General features: G+C 37.2%; 1 protein-coding gene across 4 annotated transcripts in view; it reads right to left on the bottom strand.

Moving 5' to 3' along the window:
- KLHL24 (kelch like family member 24) overlaps positions 1-17,375 on the bottom strand; it is a 45,414-nt gene extending 28,039 nt beyond the window's left edge. Inside the window, exons 1-4 of one of the 4 annotated variants that reach the window (XM_037839603.1) lie at positions 17,244-17,375; positions 7,775-7,839; positions 4,331-4,400; positions 1,383-2,363 (exon numbers count right to left, since the gene is read on the bottom strand). In XM_037839603.1, coding sequence (XP_037695531.1) covers positions 1,383-2,302 — 920 coding nt within the window. In that variant the 5' untranslated portion in view covers positions 2,303-2,363; positions 4,331-4,400; positions 7,775-7,839; positions 17,244-17,375. The other 3 variants (XM_037839601.1, XM_037839605.1, XM_037839607.1) reach the window with 3 other exon arrangements.
- Positions 17,376-20,389: the final 3,014 nt, after the last annotated feature.

Consider the following 20,389-nt stretch of genomic DNA (forward strand, 5'->3'; position numbering starts at 1 on the left):
CCTTGAAGAAAAAAAATGTACTTTACCCCTAATAAAAAGAAATATTATACTAACTTTTCCTAATAGTTACCCAATAATGTATCTAACTTATAAAAAGTTCAGACTGTCAAGTACTAGGAATTTTCTTAAAGAGAGTCAGACCTACATTGTACTATATAAGTAATAATAGTAATTATTAAGCACTTTCCACGCCTCAAGCATTATGCTGAATATTTACACATTAATGAATTTAATCCTTTCAATGGAAAAACCTTTGAAGTAGGCACTACATTATCATCATTTCATTTACATATGAGGAAACAGATTAAGTTCTGCTAAATCCAAACTAGTGTAGATTTTAAAAACAAGCTATTGGATAATAGGCTAGATTTTAACTACATTACAAAACAATGATACTCAAAATCATACTAAGTTAAAAATGCGGCTTGTGAGCTATGCTAGAGTAAGTTTATAGGAAATGTGGAAAGAAATAGTATGGGAAAGTAAAAATTAATACTAAAGTTAGCTTTGTTAGAAAAATATTTAAAATATTGTTTAATTTAAGGTATCTTACAATAGTCATTTCTTGCTTATTCACAAAGTATGTTTGATATTATTCCTTCCATTATTAAGACTTGGAGATTATTTTTCTATAGCTTATGAAATAAAATCTATAGGTATCTATAGAAGTAATTCATTGTAAGAATATATAACACAATTCTTAACTGCATTCTCACCCTGAACATAAATTTTCTAAATTTCCTCTAATGATGATATAATTTTTGTAATCAGAAAAAAATATTTAAAAATTGAGATTGACATTAAATATATTAACTGTGGCAGTGAAAAAAAGATATGAGGCCTGGGTTTTACATCTGAGAATTTACTGAATTTATATCAATTTACTTACTTCACCTCCTTATTTCATGTTCTCTGTTAGAAGAAAGGTCATCTGGAAATGGGCAAATTGGTTTTTGCAAACACAGGTAGTACAAGAGAGGCTAGCATAGTCTTCAGCTACTCTGTGCCCAAAAAACCCCTTAAAGAAAAGTGGAATGCTTTGGGGCCCTACAAAGATTAAGAGATATTAAAAGAAATATGTTGGGACATGCACACTAATCAAGATCCTTTTCAACACCCACTGATAGCTCAGAACAACAACTACAGAAACTGCTTTTTTGAATCTAGTTTTTACTGGAAGGGGCATTCTAATGATTTACATAATCCAAAACAATTCTTAAATTAAATGAAGCCACATGTAGGCTAAACATAAATGATTACACTGAGATTACATTCAGGCTATGGTAGGCTCTCTTGGACTACCTCTGGGGTTTAAAAAAAAACAAACAACAACAAAACTTTTGTTAACTAAATTACAGTGAACTTGTAAACAGTCTTCTCACCTGCGCGGCCTAGTCCTTGGGGACATCATTTCATTCCCAAGTATGTGGTACCGTCTTGCCTCATGCAACAACTGGTAACACTCAGGAGAATTCTGGATCAGTTGGTCCACCTCAACTGTTTGAACAAAGTAGTTGGGATGCAACAGAGGGAGTCTCACATGCGTCAGGAGCTCATGTAACAGTGGTCTTCTCAGATCAACAGCACGATATACCCAACGCATGACGGCTTCAAAAACCATTTCCTCTTTACCAATAACAAGTTCATCACTACAAATATAATCAATAAGTTCATCTTTGTCAAGCTCAAGAAATTCTTCATGCTGAGACACATCCTCAAAAGTTTGCAATGCAAAAGTTTTACATTTTGTGAAGAGTGTTTTGAGTGAATGGGTATCAGCAAAGCGCTGGATTCCTAAGCAATTACAAGGATCAAGTTGCTCCTCCAAGAACTTGGCACATGCATCACGGAGAACACTAATCTGAAAGAGGCTTGATGTTTCAAAGAGATATTGTACATTCTCTGTAGTTATCTTCACCTTTCCAGTATAAACATACTGCAAAAAACACTCCATAGCTTCAGCTAAAATACCATTGATCTCAACCAACATTTCTCGGCTTTCCCTGTGATCATTACAAAACATAGCTCTGAAGTAGCTACTACAGGCAGAGAGAACAGCTCTATGGCAAGGAAATTCTTTTCCCTCCACACAAATGATAACATCTGTAAATAAGCGGCTATCTCGGAATTCATTAAAAATCTGGAGTATGTTTTCAGCATGGGATGATCCTGAAGAGAAGTCAAAAAACTCGCGGCCTGTCAGAGATTTAGGGTCCATTTCAAAAACTTTACGCTTGGTTGCTGGGGAATCACGCACCCCAAGATCCTCTCTGTTTAGTCTGCGTCCCAATATTAGCACCATTGTTACATCAGTTGACTATATAATTGTTGAGAAATGATTATTAGAGATCTTCTTTATGTTGCTAAAAGTGAAGAAAAAAAAATCAAGCTTTAAAATGTAAAAAATTCAGTAAATTAAATAATTTTATTTTTATGTAAATGCTAAAACAAATCACATGATTACTATATCTCATATAGAATATAGAGCACTATCTAATTTTAATCAAAACTGATAAAAATTTGCATTTGCACAATTACATTTGCATTAGGGGTAATTGGCATTAGTATTTCTTAAGCTCTCCAGCTGAAAGGATACTATTTACTTTATGAATCACTAATGACTTCCCTTCGCCCCTTTTACACAGCTGGGTTTCTTACTACTGACTGCAAAATTAAGTTGAAAGAGTGAAAGACACAATTTGATTATTATTATGTCTATTATAAACAGAAATTATGATATCCACAATAGACATATTGTGAATGTCTATTATCTTAATACAGTGTTGCTAGATAGGAATTTAGCTGTATCTATCAAGAGCCTTCAAAAATATGTACACTGTTTGACCAGCAAGCCCCTTTCTAGCAATCTACCTAAGAAAGCAATCAGGAATATGTGGAAAAATTTTTCTAGAGATGTCTGATACAGTGTTAATAGAAAAATACTTAAAACAATCTAAATGTTCAGGATAGAACATTATCTATAGAGCCATTAAACATTTATATAGACTATTTAATGACATGGGGAAGTATTTGCCAGGTATTAAGAGAAAAAACTGATCACAAAGAATATGAGAAGGAAATGTAAAAATGTATATACCAGTACATCCAGAGATAGAGAAAAGGAGGTACATAAGCCAAAATATTAAAGTGATTTTTTTACTTACTTTTCTATTTTTCTCTGTTCCATCCCCCCAAAAAATGTTCCACTATAAATGTGTAGTGCTCTGTTTTTAGATTTTTAAAATGCATATTATCTATTCCCCATTCCCTTTCATTAGTAAGAAGCATTCTCAAACCTCCCTCAGAACTGACTATAAATAGATAACAAATGGATTGAGGTATTGGTTATAGCCATCAATTCTATTTTTAATTTTAATTTTTAAGGGGAGGGTTCTTCTATTCATTCCTTCTTTTCACTTCTCCATACATTGAAACATGATCCAAGATTTATTTGTAATTGGCTTAAGAACACTCAGAGTAACTCTCAACTATCCCATACCCTCAGAATCTCACACACAACCCCTATAACCCCTTCTAAATAAGTCTCAACCTCTTTCTGAAATACTTCAATAATCAGACATTCAGGCCTAAGTATGGCAGCAAAAAAAAAAAAAAAAAAGAAAGAAAGCCTAAGGACATCAGATAATCCAAAAACAGGATGCTGTCCTGTACTCACAAGTCACAAATAAAAGTGATGCCTGAGAGTTCATCTTAATTTAAGGCTGTTTCTATATACCCTGTCACATATTAAATACCCCGCTTTTAAAGTCCTTAAGTGACACAATGGGAAAGTAGGTAATATCACAATCAAGAAGCAACTCATTCTATTATATATACTTTTCTCTTTTTTATATTCTTATTTATTCTTATCTGTGTCTTTTCTCAATCATGCCGATGACCTAGATAGCCTAAATCCAATACTCACTAGACCTATGTCCAAATTTCATGAATTCCCTCCCTGAGTTTAATGTTGTAACTTCCATCACTATCATTATCAACAAATATTTACTGAGTACCTGCTATTGTCAAGATACTATACTAGGCCTAGAGTATATAGAAAGTTAAAAATAAACACACACACACACACACACATATATACAGTTGTTAAGATGGAGCATATTTACTAAAAGATAAATGACAATATAAGGTACCACAAGCAACATGCTAGACTGGTAGAAAGCATAGTTGCCCTTTAAACTTCTATTAAATGTTTCTTTACCTCCTTATATAAATTAGCATTAAAGACAAATAACCTTTCTGAAGTCTTGGTGATAGAATTTCTCCTGGGCAGAAGAATGTCAGGCTATTCCAAATATTCAGGGAAAAGTACCTGGCCATAAAACATCTCCTGAAGGATACGCAAATGCTTGCATTCCATCCAGAATGTATTCTCTTCCATTCTTCTCTCCATCCCCCAATTTTGCAGGTAAAGTCAGAAGAAATTTAAGTGATTTTATCAGTCAAATGGGATAAAAACAAAAGTAAAATAAGTACTACTTTCATCTGAGATCAGTAGGTGAGGATTCAGAGGCAATTTGCTGATAAGGAAATCCCTACTGTGACCATCTGGATTGTGCTTATTCTAAAAAGTTCTAAAATGACTAGAGAAAGGTATAATGTTCTTTGGTCCCTTCTGAGGATCCTGGAGAAAACTGAGGAAGTTCTTAGAGATCTACCAGGTGAGGTTTTGGGAACTATTAGGAGCTCAAATCTGTGTGTTAACTATATCAACCATGGAGGCTGTAGTTCTGACACGCACTAAAAAACAAAACAGTACAACAACAACAAACTATTTTTTGACTGCTTACCATGTGTCTGACACTATTCTAAACTCTTCATATGGGTTATCTAATATAATCCTCATAAAAACCCTATGAGGTTGGTACTATAATTTAAAAAAAGTTGGTTTATAGACTCAGGACTTTACATGATTAACACAGATTTTTCTAAACAGACTGGACTATTTACAAAGTAAGTGAAAGACTGACAGGGATAAACTTTATCCTTACTTCTAAGTTAGAAAAAACCCAGAAAATTCCAAGTTACAAATATATATACATTTTATTTTCTAAATGTGTAACAAAGATTTGTAATCTAATGAAACAGTTACTACAGCGGAAGTTCATGTAGAAGACCTATTTAAATAACACCCACAAGGGTAAAAATAAACCCAAGCAATGCTTAGAATGAATGTCAACAAAGTAACTCACATGTTTAGTTAATAAAATTAGTTTATCTTAAATTTGAGGGAATATTTTGTCTAGATGCATGTTATGGTTCAAGCAAGCTAGCTTTTGAATTGTAATACGATTATATTTTGGAGGTTTTAGGTGACAGATTTGTTTGAGAGAAAGAGTTTTGTTTCATTTTGTTAAATTTTAATTCCGAATGAATAAAATTACATCTGAGTTTAAAATATTTTATCAATAGTTTTAAAATTTATTATCACTAACTAAAAAGAGGTGGTTAGAGTTCATGTTTGCCTCACTGTAAACTGTCCAACTTCTTAAGATTATGGTTAAAATGTAAAAATCCATTCATAATATGTATCATCACTTTCAAATTCCAAGCTCCCATACATTGGCAGTAGCAGCATGCATCTCAAATCTCAAATATGCTGGGTTTTTTGTTTGTTTGTTTGATTTGCAAAGCAACAAAGGTATTTATTTGGGGTTTTAGAATTGTAAATCAGAGAACACAGATTCAGGTAGCAACCCAAATTGTGTCCTGTCTTGGGGCTTCCAAGTAAGAGTTTTTAAAGAAGAAGATTACATAAGTTGTTTGGGATCAAATATGCTTTTAATTTGAAGTTATCTCCTCAAAAATGGTTCTATACACAAAAAACCTTTCCTCCATAGCAAGACAGATCCAGCAAGTGCCTGAGTGTCAACTTTTGTTGTTGAAATGAAAAAAGTTCAAAGTATGTAATACCAACTGACTTTTTTTAAAAAAGGAATATTTCAACTATAATAAACATAAACTGTGGTGATATCCAATATAAGTTATATTTTAATATTAATGATTTAGTAATCTAGATTCAAATTACGGTTGAATTAGCCATAAGTCAGCTTCCCAAATCAAGAGCATATTCTTCAAATCAATTTATCTAATTTAAATTCTTACTGCATTTCAGGTTCAAAACTTCACATAAACCATTATGACTGGCTAGTGATGTAATTACTGCCATTGACAAGAACAAAAACCTTGAGGCCTTTGCCTCCAATCATTTTCATTTTCTCAATGTTTAAGTAAAACTGTGTTCAGATTGCAAAAAAAAGTAACATATTGCAAGAACTAAGAATTTCCCTTTCAGCTAAAATGGACAAGTAGGAATATATACATGAAAAGATACTCTGTTTTCTGTGTCCAGTAATTTTACTATTGCTAATATTTGTTAGATAAATTTGAGGAAAGCATATTGAATGAGTAGAGTATTAATGTAAGGTTTATTAAAACTTTATAGGAGAGTAGGGACTGTCTTATGCTGTTTTCTGTCTCTTATTCTCATAGTTGGTTCCTTGATTGTTGGCTGACAAAACAAAAAGGTCTTCAAAGCTTGCACTCAACAAAAAACTGAAAATCCTAGAAGAGCTATTAGAGTCAACCGGTATTACAAAGTATTGAACAGCAACAAGATGCCTTTTTGTATTTCAAAAGGTTGGGCTGCTCTCTCAAGCTGGAAGCAGCTTTTTGGATATCCTCACTTTCTCTGTACTTTCTCAGAACTCTCCCATTAACCAGTCTCTATAACAACACCAAAACATTTATGATAGAGTAAATGATTTGCACAAGAGGGTGCTAGAAGTTAGGATGCATTTCAAAGTGTATTTTTGGGCATCCAGATGCAATTTACTAGCTTTTGCCTTTCCATTTTTTCACAGTTAAAATGTAAAAAATGTAAAGAAAAGTTTAATCACATTTCAAAGTACAGTATCTAATATATAGGTCCAAGACTTATTATAACCAACATCATATACAATCAAGCAAACAAAATATAAGATTACGGACTGAATTCTTAAAAACATTTTTGCAAATATCAAAGCATAATTATTTCCATCAGGACAAAGTAAGTAAGTAGGCAACTGTGGACAAAATAAGTAGGAAAATGTTTGTTCCAAAGAAAGATAATGACTGGAAGTTCTATTCAGATTCAGTTATTTGATACAAGTGTGATTAGGCTTGTCATGTCATTAACCGACTGCCAAATTCACATGATCTGGCTGGAAAAGCTAGTATCCCCTCCTTCCTTCTCACCCTCATTTCTTCAGTAGCTTTATTTCTCGAGCTACACTCTCAGTTGAAAAGAATCATCTTTCTTAACAGGTATATTCTTCTGGTCAGGGGTATTCCAGGGTTTATTTCCAACTGCAGAACTCATATATATTGTAGACCCAGTTTCTTGCCTCAGTGTGATTTAAAATTACATGTCTTTGTCTATGTAAAAAAAAATGAGTGAGGATAACCTATTTTGGTGTCTCTAGTGCCCAAATCTAGATAATTTGCTCAATAAATAATGAGACATTTCAATTAAAAAATGAATACCGGAGGAAAATGCAGAAGGGTGACTGAGGATATCAGGAAGGAGTAGAAAAGAGTGTCTACTTTATTTAAAACTGAAATGACTGTGACACTGCCTTCCTTGATGATCTTGAAGGACAGAATTGTTACTCATTACTCTGACTGGCTTAAGTGATCCCTGCTTAAAGAAAGGAAATTGGTTTAAGTTCTCTAATGACAATGTTTAGTTATTCTATAAACATTACAAACATAGTACCTTTTTTAAGCATTTGCTTGATCAAAGCCCCAGTCAAAATATTTGTGTTTGTTTAATTTTCACACCTAAAATAAATGGAGAACAACATATAAATTAGATATCTGAGTAACTGGTTCATGCACAGTTGGTACCATTTACTAATATGCTGAAAATGGTTTTTAATAAATTCCTGTTTCTGACTGGATAGTCACTTCTGCACACAAAATCATTACTGAACAACACTTCCTTAAAGCAAATGAATTATTTTATGCTACTTACATACAAATCAGTTTCCTTACTTACCAACCTTCCTATTTTATAATTTTATCCTGCAATAAGATATCTTGAGTAAAAGATAAGGACACAAATATTTGTGTCAACAGCAAGCTAATGGTGGCACTGAAATGAGAAATTTTGAATTGGTCATTTGAAGAATGTCTAGTTGATTGATGTTTTATCCAAGTTTGGGTACATTAAATAATTCTAAGAGTTGGTCTATCAGTATACCCAAAAGGAAACAGTTCAGTTACTATGTGTTATAAAACACTGGAATCAATTTGAGAAAGTCTCAAGCATTCTAAGAAACTCAGAAAACAAATCAATTTTTATCCTTGGTTAACTAGATTATATAGAATCTCCAAATTTATCAAATAATTTTTTATTTTTTATTACATTAATATATATTCTGTTTTGTTGAAATTTATAAACTCAGCAATGACCATGCAGCACATTTCCTTGTTTTTGTGTGGAAGGGGAGGAGAGGAATGCTTAAGAGAAAATACCAGAACCTTGATCTGTGTATGGAATAGCAATAGTATTTAAACACAAGTGGTTTTGGTGTCTGGCCCAGAAATCTATATAAATAGAACTTGTAAATTCTTACAAGACTAGGCAAATTCAAAAGTTGACCCACTCAAACAAAGCTATAAACTACTGATTGATTTTTCTACATATATACACAAACACACATCTCTACACCCAGATAGTGCTATGATTGTGAGGTGAATGTTACCTTTCATGTTCCCTTGCTTTCAGAAGAAGTCAGTCTAACTGTGCATATCCTTGGTAAAGAATATTTCAGTTTGGTCAAATTAGAGGATTGTTAGTCCTAGTTAAGAAAGTCTTTCTTCCCAATGGACAAGAAGATTCTGAGTCAATGCAGGGATTTAGGTCAATTTAAAAGGCATTTATGGAAAGCCTACTCTGTGCCAGCATTGGGGTTACAAATATTTGATTTGTGTCCAATCCTCAACTCTGTGATATTAGTTAAGATTAGAACCAAAGGAGAACTCCAAGACTGATACATTTAAGATTTAAATTCTCAGCAGTTTCTCCAGCAGAAAAGACTTAGGTGCAAATTTTTGGAAGAGATTATCTCATGACAGTTCTGGTCTAGAATTGTACCCCAAGGAGGAGAAGGGCAAAGCAGTTTACCTGGGTATTTTCTGCAGGGTTTTTAGGTAATACTTACCAACTTAATAGTTTGGGGTCATTAAATAATTTTAAGAGTTGGTCAGTTGGTCTATCAATATTACCAAAAGTAAACAGATTTGCAGCTAAGGACAAGAGACAGAGGAGGTGAGGGTACGAAGATATATAACTTCTTAGAGCTTAAGTGTACTGCAATAAGGTTAATTTCCCTTTAGAATGCAGGTATTCTATACAAAGAAAAGAGGTTACTATTAGCCTTAAACATAGTAAGGATCAATGAGGGACTTTTCAAGACTAAACTAAATACCAGGCAAAAGGAACCAAAAGCATCCTGTCTACCACGCAGAAATGAAATGCCAGATGCTAGCTATGCCTTACACATTTAACCTTTGGTGAGAACAACCCAGCAGAGACTTCAAGAAAGACTAACCAAGAAATGTATATCTTCTTTAAAGATATACAGTAACTCAAAAGGAAAACCAGAAGACAATTACAATATAACAAATCCTTTATTTTAAATAACCAAAAAATTATATTTAACAAGGTACTATGCAAAACAAAGTTTTTATAAATTTGAGATGTTTCACCCTATTATCTCAAAAACTAATTAATTTCATTTCTTCAAAACATTATATTTAATGACCACTTTTTCTACAGTTAAATTTTTATTTAAAGTGTTACTCTGAAGCAGTGGTCCTGACCAAGTTTTACAAATGTAATATTATAGTCCTCTCTTTAAGCTATTTTCAACATTTCCAATTCTTAATAGAACCACCAGGAATATATTTACCCACCACAATATTTCAGAGATCAACTAAAACTCCAAGTTTCTTTGGCTAGAATTATAGCAACTAGTGGTTATCCCATGTTTACTAAAACCTAGAAGGAGCATAAATTATGCTTTTGAATAATGATAGAAAGAGAAATAAAACAAATATCTGGTGATGAAAAACTCAGGACTGCTTAAACAATGTGTCAGACCAAACAATATGGTTTTGTTTTTTTTAATTCAATTTTATTGAGATTGTTCACATACCATACAATCATCCAAAGTGCAAAATCAATTGCCCACGGTACCATCACACAGCTGTGCATCCAGCACCACAATTAACTTTATTTTTCAAAATTTCAGAACATTTTCATTACTCCAGAAAAGAAATAAAGAAAACTCAATCCTCCCATACTCCTTACCACCCCCCTCCATTACTGACTCATAGTATTGGTATAGTATCTTTGTTACTGTTGATCAAAGAACGTTAAAATACTACTAACTGTAGTACACAGTTTGCAATAGGTATATTTTTTCCCTATATACCCCTCTATTATTAACTTCTAGTTATAGTGTCATACATTTGTTCTAGTTCATGAAAGAGATTTCTAATATTTGTACAGCTAATCACAGATGTGTCCATCACAAGATTCACTGTTTTATACATCCCCATATTTTAACCTCCAACTTTCCTTCTGGTAACATACATGACTTGAAGCTTTCCCTTTCTACCACATTCACACATCATTCAGCACTGTTACTTATTCTCACAATAACGTACTACTTTCACCTCTGTCCATTTCCAAACACTTAAGCTCAACCTAGTTAAACATTCTTCTCATAATAAGCAATCACTCCCCATTTGTAGCCTCGTTCTATATCCCAGTAACCTATATTTCATGTGTATGAGCTTATGTATTATAATTAATTCATATCAGTGAGATCCTTATGTGTGTGACTTATTTCACTGAATATAGTGCCCTCAAGGTTTCTTCATCAACCCATTTTTTTTAAGATGGTTTTGTTCACACACCACATATTCCATTCTAGGTAAACAATTGATGGTTCCCCGTATAGTCACATATTTATGTATTCGTCACCATCACCACTATCTATATAAGGGCATCTCCATTTCTTACACAAAGGAGGAGGAAGAGTCAAAGAAGGTAGGCAACAAAAGAAAAAAAAAAACAAAAGAAAAAAAAATGACAGCTAAAAGCAACAAAAGGAAAGATAGAATTAAACTAAAGTACAATAAAAGAGTCAGACAACGTTACCAATGCCAAGAGTCCCATACCCCTCCCTTATATCTCCCTCTTATAGGCATTTAGCTTTGGTATATTGCCTTTGTTACATTAAAGGAAGCATAAAACAATGTTTCTGTTAACTTAGTCTCTAGTTTGCATTGATTGCATTTTTTCCCCAATACCACCCCATTTTTAACACCTTGCAAGGTTGACATTCATTTGTTCTCCCTCATGTAAAAACATATTTGTACATTTTATCACAATTGTTGAGCACTCTAGGTTTCACTAAGTTATACAGTTCCAGTCTTTATTTTCCTTCTTTCCTTCTGGTGTCCCACATGCTCTTAACTTTCCTCTTTCAACCATACTTACATTCATCTTTGTTCAGGGTACTGACATAGTTGTGCTACCATCACCCAAAATTGTGTTCCAAACCTCTCACTCCTGTCTTTTCCTATCTGTCTGTAGGGCTCTCTTTAGAATTTCCTGTAGAGTAGATATCTTGTACACAAACTCTGTCATTGTCTATCAGAGAATATTTTAAACTCTCCCTCACATTTGAAGGACAGTTTTGCCAGATATAGGATTCTTGGTTGGTGGTTTTTCTCTTTCAGTGTCTTAAGCATATCACACCACTTCCTTCTTGCCTCCATGGTTTCTACTGAAAAATCCAAACATAGTCTTAAAAGCTTCCTGTGTATGGGATGGATCACTTTTCTCTTGCTGGCTTTCTGTATTCTCTTTGTCTTTGACGTTTGATAATCTGATTATTAAGTGTCTTGGTGTAGTTCTATTCAGATCTATTCTGCTTGGGGTACACTGCGCTTCTTGGATCTGTAATTTTATGTCTTTCATAAGAGATGGGAAATTTTCATTGATTATTTCCTCCATTATTGCTTCTGCTCATTCCCTTCTCTTCTCCCTCTCAGACACCCATGACATGTACATTCATGCGCTTCATGTTGTCATTCAATTCCCTGAGAAGTTGCTCATATTTGTCCATTCTTTCCCCTATCTGTTCTTTTGTATGCAGGATTTCAGGTGTCTTGTTCTCCATCCCTGAATGTTTTCTTCTGTCTCTTGAAATCTGCTGTTGTATGTCTCCATTGTGTTTTCATCTTCGTGTTGTGCCTTTCATTTCCATAGATTCTGCCAATTGTTTTTTCCAACTTTTGATTTCTACCTTATGTTCATCCAATGTTTTCTTTTTATCTTTCATCTCTTTTGCCATTATCTTCCCTAAACTTGTTGAATTGATTTAGCATTAGTTGTTTCAATTCCCTGTATCTCAGTTGAAGTGTAGGTTGTTCCTCTGACTGCGCCATACCTTCATTTTTCCTAGTGTGATTTGTGGTTTTCTGTTGTCTAGGCATCTGGTTTCCTTGGTTACCCCAATCAGATTTTCCCAGACCAGAATGGGCTCAGGTCTCAGAAGGGGGAAATATTCAGTATCATATTTCCCTAAGGGCGTGTCTTAGAAGATTGATAGACTTTCCTGTGAGGCCTCTAGCTGCTGTGCTTTTCCTAACCTGCACAGCAGGTGATGACTGTCAGCCTGTCACTCCCCACTGGTGTAAAGAGGTGTGGCCCCTTTAATTTTCAGGTTAAGTTGTTTCTGGATTGTTTTCCCCCAGGCCCTGGGGTCTGAGTTCTGACAGGAGGGCAGTCACTTGGGCTAGGCCCCACCTCCTTCCTCAAAGGGAAGATACACCCCCTAGGGAGTAGCCTTCTTCTCCACTCGTCTGGGTCAGAGCGCTGCAAACTGAAAATGGCTGAGGTTCTCTCCACTGAGCCACTCAGGTTGACAGAGAGAAAAAGGGAAAGAAAGCCCCTTTTCAGAGCCAGTCCACAGCACCCCAGTTTCGCCTGTCGGCCAGAGAGAGCATCCGTTCTTCTGGGCTCCCTTTCCCAGGGCACAGGCACCTTCGGACTCTCTAAGATCAGTCTCTAAAAGTCTCTGTATATATATGTTTTTAATTAACTTTTTTCTCTCCACTGGGAGTGACCTCATGGTACTCTGCTGCTTGTTAGGGATTCGTCTATGTTTGTAGCTTGGATTCAGTAGTCCACATTTGTTAATTAAAACCCCAGTTGGAGCTAAGCTGAGCTATATTCACTGGCTCCAGGAATGCTACTTTCTCCTACAGTGAGGTCTCACAGCTCAGCCTGCTGTGGGGGAGTCGGGACTCCTGGCACGGTTCCACAGTTTTTACTTACAGATTCTATCCTGAGATCTCAGCCATTCCACCCAATCTAGGTTGGTGTATGATGCGCAGACATCATAGCTGTCCCCTAGCAGTTGTTCCAGATTATTTACTAGCTGTTCCTGGTTGTTTATTAGTTGCTCTGAACTCCACATCTCTCTATGCCCCCATCTTGCCCCTCCTCCCCAAACAATATGGTTTTATAATTAAAATACAATAACAACTATCTTCTCCCAAATCAAAGAAAAAAAATCAAATTTCTCCTTTCAGTTTTTCTCTATTGTCTTAAACCTTTTGGCTACTAATAACCTCCAAGCGCCAAAGGAAAAAAACTGTTATTAGACATCACTGTTGATATCAAGTTGCCCTACTGAGCCTACTCATTCTCACTACATTTGAAATGTAAACTTAACATCATTTGGTTTTATCTTGCTAACATGTAGTTTATGTATTTAATGCATTGTTTTATTTTAAAATTGAAAGAACTAATAAATGATTATGTTTTCTGTTAGCAAAATTGTTTTCAGTCCTTTTATTAGAGTTAATTTTATCTGCAAGCATACCACCAGGTGCTCTGGCACTTGAACTAGTTTGAGATCCATTATACTAGATGAATTTTGTATGTATAAAAGCACTTTAAGTCAGCGATTTTTACTTACCTTAGTGGTGACACAAATTTACAGATCTAATTTTTAAAAACCACTGAGTAAAACCTACTTACTTTTTTTAAAAAATTCAGTTTTATTGAGATATATTCATATACCATACAATCATTCATGGTGTACAATCAGCTGTTCACAGTACCATCATATAGTTGTGCATTCATCACCCCAATAAATTTTTTAACATTTTCCTTACACCAGAAAGAATATAAATAAGAATAAAAAATAAAAGTAAAAAAGAACATCCAAATCATCCCCCCCATCCCACCCTATTTTTCATTTAGTTTTTGTTCCCGTTTTTCTACTCATCTATCCATACATTGGATAAAGGGAGTGTGAACCACAAAAACCTACTGACTTTTAAAACATCAATTTTAGGAGTAAGACATGCCAAATGCTGGAAAAATTACAACCCTTGGGTGAACTTTGGTAGCAACAAACTCTTCAATTAAAAAAAACAACAACACGCATTTGGCTATTGTGTTCTTAAGAGGAGTTAAGAATGGGGGATTTAAGATACCAACAACAGTCAAGTAGGCCAGCATACTCTTTAGTTGTTTCAGCAATAACAGAAAAAAACCCTATAAAATGCAATTTTTGTATGTATATTTGTGAGAATGCTTTAGATACATTTTTCATTATACAATCATACCGAAAAGCATTTATTGAAAAAGGATGTCCCAAATTTCTAAGTAAGAGAAAAGCATATACAAAAATAACTGCAGCCACTTATTTGGTAAATAGTACTTGTTTTTCACAGGCTTGACCTTTGGGTTTTAAGGAAATGGCAGAAAAACAAGGAAGTTAACGAAAAAAAAAGTTTATTGAAAAAGCATTAAGGTTTCAACAACTTGGACAAAAGCCAGGAAATTTTAAGTTAAAGCTGATAGTCAAACTTAACTCAGCATATTATTTTTTCTTCCTGGTTAGAGACTAAGTCTCAGGCTTTGTTTAGATAAGTAAGCCTTTATTAAGTGGCAGTTTTATTGTTTAAAAAGGTTCGTGGTTTGCGTCTTGGTCTTTACCATTTACACACGTTAAATGCCCTCAATACAGAAATGAAGAGGTAGTTAGGATCACAGGAGCTGCTCATTCTGACTGCTAAAGCACCTAAAGTTGGTGCAGTCATCTCCACTTCCATTTTTAAAATACATTAAGAATGAATAACCAATGAGAAATGTTCATATTCAACTCCTGTTTCACCCAGGGGAGACCAATCTTCTACAAAAATGTATTGTCTTGGGTGAATTCCTACAGATTTACAGGAAAAGAAAATCTGATAAAAACCCAAGTACCCTAACTCAAGAGACTAGAAAACCACATCTTCAGCACACAAGGGCTGAAACGATTGGCCCTGAAGATTTTATTACTATCATTTTAATTTACAATTTTAAAAACATCACATTTGCAATTCACTTTTCTAAAATTCTGAATAACTGTGGGATTAATACCTAGAAGTGTGAGGTACAATGGCCCCCAAACTGGGTAACAGAACTCATCTCAGCCGGGGTATTATGAACATAATTCAATTTTTAGGGGGAGTATCCTACCTTTCTTCACAAGGAGAATTCTAATTTGAAATCTTAATAGACAACGGGCAGATTTTAAGCCCAGTTTACTTACCTAATAAAAACGGTGGATCTACCAATCTATAAATACTAAAACACGTGATTTTTTTAAAAACCTCTCACAGGAGCAAATGATTAACCATCAAAATCCACTAAAACAGTCAATGCCTCAGGTTGACTGTGAGGCAACCAAAAATGTGGCATCATAATCCATCTTTATCTAAACATTGTTTACAGGGGAGCAAGAACAAATTCGCATGGAGGCCTTCCTTCCCCCATCCCGGCAGAAAACGAGACACCAGTTAAAGGAGCTGGTTATCCGGGCCTCAGAGAATGGGCCGTGGCTGCAGTTTCCTGCGTGTTAAAAATTGCCCACAGGCTCGCGCAGATGCCGTGGAGGTCCCAAGGTGCCCAGATCTGACAGCGTCTCCCAGCTGCAACTGCTGGGACAAAGCGGCCTCCAACCTGCCGCCTTCGGGTAGGGAGCAGACACTGCGCGCACTCCCGCCGCCGGGCTACACTGGAGCCGCAGCTGTACGAGAAGGGAGCGCGCGCGCTCCCGCGCGTCCTCCAGGTCACCTTCATGGGGGCGGGGTAGAACTGCCAGGGGCAAGTCCACCTAGCGACAAGGCATCCGCCAATAAAAGCTCGTAATTCGTCCTGTCGTCCCGCCCACAAGCCGCCGCAGGCGCCCAATCCCTGCAGCGTTAACATTCTTCGCCTGGGGTATCCAAAACTTGGGGCGGGGACATTAAGAACTAAATTAAGAAACAGGGTCCTGGAATGGTAGGAAGGTGGGAAGGTTAGGCGGGGAATCCGCAGGCGCAGCGCCCACTCTCCCGCCCGCCCCTGCTCCCCAGGGACGGTCACTCCAGGGCCGGGTTCCCGGCGAGAGCCCGGCCGCGATCCGTGGTAAACAAAGGCTGGGGGCGGGGGGGCAGGGTATCAGTCAGGTGACAATGCCAAGCACATTTCGCAACCGCTCTAACGGGGCTTCTCTGGCCGGTAGCCCTGAGAACCCCACCTTAACCCGGTCAGTCCTCCCCAACAGGGCTAATGGTCATCCCCACTAAACGGAGGACTCGATTTAAGACCTTCGCATGCTCATTTGATTTCTTGGACAAAAAAGAGCAATGCCCCGTTCATAGCCCATCCGCCACACGCAGGACTCGCGGGTTAATCCCGTCTCCCTGGTTTCCTCTCCCAACTACACTGCCCAAGGCGGCTGGGTGACCCGCACCTGCAACCCCCAGCCGCGACGGCCATCTCCCTCCACCCCGTCACCGGCCGGGCGCGCCAGCAGCGCCGCGGTTCCGGGGCGGCAGTGCCAAGAGCCGGAGGTACCCTCCCTTCAGGACTGTCGCTACCGAGCCGGGGGTGGGGGGAACCTAGGTGAGCTCCGGACGCCCCTCGTTTCAGAAACGGGTCCTGCAATCCTTCCACAGTCTCTCAGAATTCCCTTGTCTGGTTCCTAGAGGCTGCCCTCGCTGGCTTCCCTCCCGCAGACACCCCAGTGGTCACGACCTCGGCCGCCCCTCTGCCCCCGGGATCCCCGGCTCTGGCCGATTCCTCGCCTTTCGGCGGGTCCCGGAGTTGTCATCCCCGGTACCTCTTGGCGAAGTTTGGAAAGGACCAGCGGCGGCGGTGGCCCCAGCGGTCACTCAGCGGCCGGCGGCGCAGCGCACTGTCCAACACCGGCGTCTCCTCAGGCCAACAGTCTCCGCCGCAGCTCACAACAAAGGAAACATGTGACCGTCGGGGCCAAAACACTGCGAGTCACCGCCCGGGGGCCAATCCGGGTGGGCGCCCTCGCCCCGGGGCACCCTGGGAGATGTAGTTCCTAGCCCTCGGGTGGCCGGGGGTAACACCTGGGCTTCCCGCAGTCGAGCGGGTGTAGGGTGTGGTCGGAAACACTTTTGGGTAGCGACGGGATAAGGAGATGCATCTTGCGATAGGAGCCTAATGAGAAACCTGAGTCGTGTGTTTATTTGCTGTCAAAACCCCAGCCAGGTCCCAAGGCAAAAATAATTACCAAGAATTCTCAAGATTTCAGAATCTCTCAAGAATTCTCTTAGATTTCAGAACGAGGTTTATATGACCACTTTATAAACAATCAAGAAAACAGAAGGCCTGGGGGGTGGAAGGGACTAGAACCTTGGTCTCCAGATGGCTCAGGGACATCGTCTTTCTCGCTACGGCAAACCTGTTAGTTGTATCAAATTCTATCTTAAAAAAATTTTAAACCTTTTAATTTTAAAGGTACATGCAAATAGAACAACATAGATGGTTGCAAAACAGATTTGCAACAGTTAAATCTCTATTTTCCAAGGGAGATTCCCCAGAGAAGTTTCTTTTGTCATTTTTGTTTCTGCAAATATTTTTTCTCAGAGATGAGTATACCTCCTGATTTTGCTAAGGTTTAGTTTTTAGTGTCTGATATCAGAATTATAATTTCTTTCTCTTCTATACTTGATGAATACAGTCATGTCTCTACTAAATAAGGGGCTGTGTTCTAATGAGGTTGAAATAATATAGAAGGCCTGAGTTCAGGCCTTTTAAACATAATTTTTAGGCCTCAATTTTCTAATAAAAAATGAAAATGTCTGTATTTATTGAGCTTCAAGTAAGCTCCATGGTCAGTGCTAGAAACTTTACATATATTATATCCTTTAATTCTCATAATAACCCAGCAAGATAGGTGATATCCCACTTTACAAGCAAAGAAACTAAGCCACAGATAGGATAAGGAGCTGGCCCTTGGCCACCTAAGTAAGTGGTGATATTGGGGTTTACATATTAGTATTTCTTTAAAGATAAGTTTAGATTAAAATAATACAGGCACACAATTATCTTTCTAAAAATTTACTTACAAAATTAAGTATTATAAGGCATATAGTTAAAGAGCAGTCCCTTTTCCCTCCCTTCCCAACTGCTGATTATCTAGAAGCATCCTCTTTCAGATATTTGAAGATGATTATTCTCCTCCCCCTCCTTCTTCTCTTCCTTTTCCTTCTGGTATTTACATCTATATTTCCAAATAATATACTGGTATATCCTATTAACAAAGCTGCCATCCCTGTCCCCCATCAGTCCATTATTATAATTTCTGGAAACCATTGTTTAATGCTTATGTTATTAAGATTATGTACTTATTATTCACAACTGAATCAAATAGTTTAATATTTCCTTTTTTGTAAGGCTTTTTCTTTTTCCTGGAGTTAATAATTGTCCTCTTTTCACGTGCTTACTTAATACATAAGCATATTTTAAAAAAGCTCCTTGCCATTTTATTGTGTTTTAAATGTATAAATAAATGTATGTGCTCAATCCATGATGTTTAATAAAAATTCCAAACTCTACAGTGATGGAGAAAGGCCCTTGACTGTCACAGGTCACTATCTTCAGTTATTCAGTATCACTGAATAAACATCTGTAGCCAGGGGGAAACTTCCTCTGTTAAAATGAATGGGTCATTACGGTTTTGGGAATCAGATTAATTGCTTCCTTCACTTTATGACCCTCCCCAGGAACCTATAAAAGGCTGGGCCTGAATGCACAGTTGCCTCCTGAGCTGCTACAAGCACTTAGCATTCAGCCCGGCCCTTCCCTAAGTCAACTTTGTTAAAAAGGATATTTTCAAATAGGTCCCTTAATCATCATTCTTACCTTGTCCATGTAAGAGCCCTAACTCAAGGAGAAAAGTGTCAGGATTCAGCAGAGCCCTTTTCTCACTAACGTTTTGGAGGCTGAAAATTTTTTGACTCAAATGGATGTTTTGGATATAAAATTGGAAAGACTAATGTCAAAAAATGAATCAAGTATATGTACATATATTTTTTTCTTTTTGGTTATCTATATTTCTACAATCACATATTGGTTTTGTAAAGAAAAAAGTTATTTAAAAAAACACAAAGAAAACATATATATTTTTATTGAGAATTTTATCCCTGCACTAGCCCCAGGAGGACAGAAGAAGTATATTGGAAACATGAATTTTTTTGAGTCCTTTCCTAGAATTACTACCTGAATTCCAAGCTTCCTCCAGGTACTCATTTGTTTTCAAAGATCTTGTGGCTCCCATTCTTCCTTGTTGGTTCCCTAGTCATTGGTGCTCCCCCTCCTATACTTTTAAGGGCCTACATAATGGAGACTATGTTTTCCTTCAATAATTCCCTCAGCTCTTCTGAACAACCTTTCATAGTCTGGATGCTCAGTAAATTATTCCCTTCCATGTAAGAACTTGGAAAAAATTCTCAAGGGCCTGGGTCAGAGTATATTTGAATGGCACCATTTTGAGAGACAGGCAGAGAAGCACAGACCCCTTACAGGAAAAGAGCAAGTCCCTGAAGACACAGGGATCCAGTCAAGATTGCCTCGTGCCTTGGGGCTCTGACCCTGGTTCCCTGTGCCAGTTTGGATGTATTATGTCCCCCAAAACTCCATGTTGTTTGAAGCAATCTTGTGTGGGCAGACATATTAATGTTGATTAGATTTGAATTCTTTGATTGAGTGTTTCCATGGAGATGTGACTCAATCAACTGTGAGTGAGACGTTTGATTGAATGATTTCCATGGAGGTGTTATCCTGCCCATTCAGGGTGGGTGTTAATTGGTCCCTGGAGTTGTATAGAGGAGCTGCAGCTAAGAGAGGACACAATGCCCCAAGAGCAACATTTTGGAGAATGCCATTTTGAAATGCAACCTGGGAGCAAGCAGACACGAGCCACGTGCCTTGCCAGCTAACAGAGGTTTTCTG

This window comes from Choloepus didactylus, chromosome 1, assembly GCF_015220235.1.
Source record: "Choloepus didactylus isolate mChoDid1 chromosome 1, mChoDid1.pri, whole genome shotgun sequence".
Taxonomy (NCBI): Eukaryota; Metazoa; Chordata; class Mammalia; order Pilosa; family Megalonychidae; genus Choloepus; species Choloepus didactylus.